Here is a 5,460-nt window from a genome sequence, read left to right on the forward strand (position 1 = left end):
CGTTTCTCATGGTTTCAGCTTGTACCATTGGTCATTATTCCTGGAACAGCAAATGCTGCTTTGTGGTATATTAACATTCTTGACAGTTCAGCTCTTCTTTTTTGGCAGCAGTATAAGGAGGGCCCCTTTCTCTTTCAGCATGACTTGGTTAGGAGATGTGTGCAAAAGCCTCATTGTACAGCCCAGCTAGCCGAGTGGGTAAAGTACCTGCCCGGCAACCCAAAGGTCGCGGGTTCGATTCCCGCCTCGGGCTTGGATCAAAGTACTGCAAAAACCTTGGGAGGTGCAATATGGCCACAGAAGCCGATGCGCCAACAACTACCAAATCAATGTACAGCCCAGGTCTCCTGTGGAATGAGCTGGAATTAATGCCAAAGGTGGGTCAACACATTATTATATATTGTATCAATAAGGGGTTCTTTGAAAATGCAAGTGGCCATTTACTTTTTTTTGCAATATAGTGTGTATATTTACGATGGTTTTTTCCTAACTAATCTAGTTTCTGGCTTTATTTTCAGAAATGACAAGGGCAAAATGCTACTCCAGTTAACAACTCAGAAAAACAGAAGAAATTTAAATTTGAAGAACAAATCAGAAGAAATTTGAATTTCCAGTTTCAGATATACAACATAAAAAATTATTGCCATAACTCAATGAAGTCATAACTCACTATCAGGGTAAAATGGATACAGACAATGACAACTTGCAAGACAGTTTTCAAAAGGAGTACTCCTGCCTACAGAAATTAGAATGTACAAGTGATGGTTCTATGTCACAATTTCAGAATAAGCAGAGTTCTATAATTTATAAGAGAACAATTGTCAAAAGAAATTATAGCAACTCATTTCCATACAAAGAAAGAAATGTTTATGGTCTGTTGAATCATTTTAAAAGTGGAAATAGCAACAACAGTTTTTCATATTCAAGCTACTCCAGAAGACTTTGTTTAATGCGTACACAGAGAAAACAGTTATCATGTGCAATTTGTAGTAAGACTTTTTCACACCCACATATTCTAAATGGACATTTATTAGTTCATGCTAATGAGCAGGTATTTTGTGAAACATTTGAAAAGCCATTTACAGCGTCAGTTAACCTGAATACTGAGGTATTAGTTCCTAATCATGGAGAATCTCTTTCTTGTGAAATATGTGGTGAAGCATTTTTAAATTCAGATCTTCTGAAAACACATTTAGTACTTCATACTGCTAAGCAACTCATTCCTTGTGAGGTATGTGGGAAGACCTTTTCAAAACCACGCAACCTGAAAAGACATTTAGTTGTTCATAGAGAAGTGAAACCCTTTCCTTGTAATATATGCAACAAGACATTTACCAGATCAGATGTCCTGCGAACTCACTTATCCGTTCATACCAATGAAAAACGCTGCTGTTGTGAGATATGTGGCAAGGCATTTCCACAGTTAGGGGAAGTGAAAAGACATTTATTAGTTCATACTCAGGAGAAGCCCTTCACTTGTGAAATATGTGGCAAGGCATTTTCACAATCGGGAAATCTGAGAACACATTTATCAGTTCACAAACAGGAGAAACATTTTATTTGTGAAAAATGTGGAAAGTCATTCTTGGACTTTGTTAAATTGAGCAGCCATCTAGTTGTTCATACTTATGAGACACCCTTTTCATGCCAAATATGTGGCAAGGCATTTAAGAGAAAATATTCTCTGAAAAGGCATAGAGTAGTTCATTCTCAGGAAAAACCAGTTTCTTGTGAAATATGTGGTAAAGCTTTTCCAAGAGCTTGTGATATGAAAAGGCATCTGTTAGTTCATTCTCAAGAGAGAAGGTTTTCTTGCCAGATATGTGGGAAAGCATTTAAACGTTCAGATAAATTGAAAACTCATTTATCTACTCATACATAGGAGAAATCTTTTTTGTGCAAAATTTTTGGTAAAGCATTTGCAACAAGCAGTAAGCATAAATATACTATATTTTATTGTGATATAATTAAGAAAGCATTTCTCACATTGAGGAGAACAGAAAAGTCTGAGAAAATCATCAGATTTTTTGAGGCCCTTTAATTTTAAAAATTGAATATTTGAATATTATGAATTGAATATTCATAAAACTACTAATTGAATCATCAACCAATTTAAGACAAAGGAACATCACCTTAAATAGCAGAGCACCAAAATGTTTTTTGGGATTTTGCTGTATAAGGTGATTGAAGCAATGATTTCTTATAAGGTGGTATAAGATGATGTTTCACTCTACACATATAAAGTTTTCTCGTGTCCTTACATATGTAGGGTCTGAGGGACCAAATGCTGCAAAAAAAATTAACCATGATAAAAGGTCACAAATAATTTGAATCATGTGGTACCATTTAGGTAGCATTGTATTATATTTTAATCATACAAAAATTTTAAACTTAGAGTTTTAAATTAAAATATGACAAATATAAGGTGTGTTCAAAAAGTTTGGGGTTAGATAAAGTTTTGAAATTAAGAAGCTTACTAGTTATTTGAATTTCCTTCATTTCTTGAACACTACATATTAATTCCAGTACTTCTGCAAATTCTAGAATTATTCCTGATAGGTTTCTTTTGGAATTGGTAATAGTTCCAGTGATGCTTTATGGATGATTTTCTCAGTCATTGCAAATCTGTGACCTTTCAAAGGGCGAAAAAAAAAATTATAGGGAGCTAAATCTGCATCAGTGGGGTACCACATTGATGGAATGTTTTGCAAAAAATGCTTAAATGGAAAGCACCAAGTGTGCAGGGGTGTTATAATGATTCAAACACTAGTTGCCAAATCAAACTTTTCTTGCTATTTTCTCTGAACAGCATTGTACAATTACTATACTGTTTCATCATGTGGTACAAATTTGTAATAAAATTCCAATGCCCCGTGAGCCAAAAAATAAAATAAGCTTGTTCTTCACTTTTGATTGAGATTGCCTTACTCCTTTCAACCTTGGAGAAGACAGCCCTCCATTGAGATTACTGGTCTTTTGTTTCTGGATCACAGCACATGCACTTGTGGTCCATCACTAGTAATGACAGAAGAAACAAAAAGCAGCAGCAGCATGTTGATGAAGATCCTGATCTGAGAACTTGCTTCTCACTCTGAGGAAGTGAGGCACAAACTTGGCTGAATCACTTTGCATTCTCAAATCTTTTGTTAAAATTGACAAGTCCCATGAGAAATACTAGTTTCACTAGTAACTTTGTGAATAGCGAAATGTCAATCACTGCTGCTTGGATGAATGTGAGAAATTGAATCACTGTTTTTTGCAGAGTGGTCAAAGCAAGGATCATCTTTGACAACCAAGTAGTCATGTTCAAACTATTAATCACTGAAAAGGTCAAATGACATAGCATCTGTGAAAGCTGTTTTTAACATTTCATGGGTTTTTGTTGAACTTTTTTCCCAAATTTGATGTAAATTCACTGCTTATTAAAATTATCCCTTTTAAAATGTGACAAAACATCTATTTAGTGTGCACTAATTTGGACCGACTGCAGATAAATTGAGGACTCATGCATTACTTACATATAGATGAGTCACCAAATATGTTGTACCAACTCACTATGATGCTGCAATTTTAAGATATAAAGTGAGTCCCTAAACTTTTTGATCACAGCTTGTGTATTTTATTAATAAAATATGCACTTACAATTAATTAAATACTTAACAGTAATACTGATAATTAAAAATATATTTTTAGAATAAAAACTCATATTAAAAAAAAACCAAACTAAAATATGCAAATGAGTTCTACAGACCAGGATGTTACATTGACAACCACTACTTGTAAACTTAAAGATGATACAATCACAAAAGCAGCGTTGGTCAGTGGTTATTCATTCCATTTGATTTGAAGGTACTGTGGGTGGGAAATCATTAACATGTCCTAGAAAAATTTTACATTTCATTTCTTCATTTCTTTGAGAACATGTTTGATTTAGGATTAATAGCTAATCAATTAGGCAATTATTTTAATCAAGAACTCGCAAAAATGCAGATTTCTAGTAAAAGAATGCTAGACGTGGAACTTACAAGTAACATTCCATATTCTCTGATGTTTAATCTGTCGCAAAAATTGTTCAAAGTGATTATTTCATATAATTGCAGCTAGGCCCTCCCTGACCTATGCCTAACATTCCTTTGACACAAGAGTGGATATGCGAACATGACTGGCGTCTCCATAGCCAGGTGGGCAGGAGCAGCAGTGCATAGCACACGCTTCTTGATTAGACCAGGGTTCGGGCCCGTTACCACCAAATATGGAGGATGCGGAAAGGTCAGGGAATGACCACCGCATATCCCTGGAGCAATATGGCCTTAGTTGATAATGCTCCTAAAAACCAAATAACAATAGCGAACATGACTCAGTGTACACATTTCCAATCTCCCCGAACATTTTCTTAAGCTGCCATATTACAGATTTTACTATGCCATATTCCACACTGAGCACAAGCCCCTCTATTCTGATTGGCATCTTATTTTACCAGTTGCACTGTGTGTGTGCATATTCATAATTTTACAGGGTGTTGACCTATGACAGTATCATGCATGGAATAAAGAATGTCACTAAATTTCATGGATTGGCATTTAAGATCATTCTGTAGTAAATTTTAAATGTCTTGTATACTGAGATTCTCTTAAAGTAATACTTCTGATTCAGCAGTGAAACTGCAAGTTCTGAGGTCCTCTGTGAGATTCCCAAATGGTCCTCTGTTGTTCTAACAACCAATCCAAATCCACCACCCCATGGTGGAGGACCAGGTAGTACAGTCAGGGGCAGGCCATCCTGAGGGTGCACTGCACCTGGGTGGCAACATTCAAGGGGTGCCTGAAAACCTGAAATTTGCATGCACATATTAAGAAAATTTTAAAGCGGGTGCTAAATTTCAATTGGCGCCCAGGTGCCACTTCCCTAGGAATGCCCCTGAGTACAGTAATTTTGCCACTGACCAGATTAGACACCAATAATGTGATTAAGAGAATACAGAAATTTCTTGAGTCTAAATATAGTAGATTTTTTAAAATTAAAATGTGTTTGGAAATCATTTGTATATAAATGAAGTTCTAGTCAAAGACTTAAATTGATATTTTCTAATTTGTATTAAGAGTACCCTTTATGTATCATTTTAGATATGGGAAAAAAAATAAGGTATCTGGTGAATTTGCTGATGTACTGCACATTTACTGCTTGAGTGTACATGAATAAATAAATGTTTTACCTAGTCTTTCCATAAACACTGACAGAATCAGTTATTACATAAAAATTTTACTGGTTTTGGAACATTGATACTTTGGTATCAATGTTCTCAGACCACTGTACTTATTGACACACTGAAGAGCTATGAATAAGATTGCAACACTTGTGTGTTGGTAACCTCGCACTTGCAATCTTGTTGCACCAAGTGCATTCAGTAATCTATTTACTCACTATTACAACAGCTTGTATAAGGCTTGTGTCACATTTTAA

The 5,460-nt window shown here is 35.3% G+C and overlaps 1 protein-coding gene across 1 annotated transcript; it reads left to right on the forward strand.

Moving 5' to 3' along the window:
- Positions 1-682: 682 nt before the first annotated feature.
- LOC150075597 (uncharacterized) lies at positions 683-1,882 on the forward strand. The gene has a single exon (XM_090388574.1). It carries the CDS (start codon positions 683-685, stop codon positions 1,880-1,882), a length of 1,200 nt encoding a protein of 399 aa, XP_090244700.1.
- The last annotated feature ends 3,578 nt before the right edge of the window (positions 1,883-5,460 follow it).

The sequence above is a fragment of the Mastigoproctus giganteus genome, chromosome 14, assembly GCF_048544385.1.
Source record: "Mastigoproctus giganteus isolate SK-2022 chromosome 14, ASM4854438v1, whole genome shotgun sequence".
Taxonomy (NCBI): Eukaryota; Metazoa; Arthropoda; class Arachnida; order Uropygi; family Thelyphonidae; genus Mastigoproctus; species Mastigoproctus giganteus.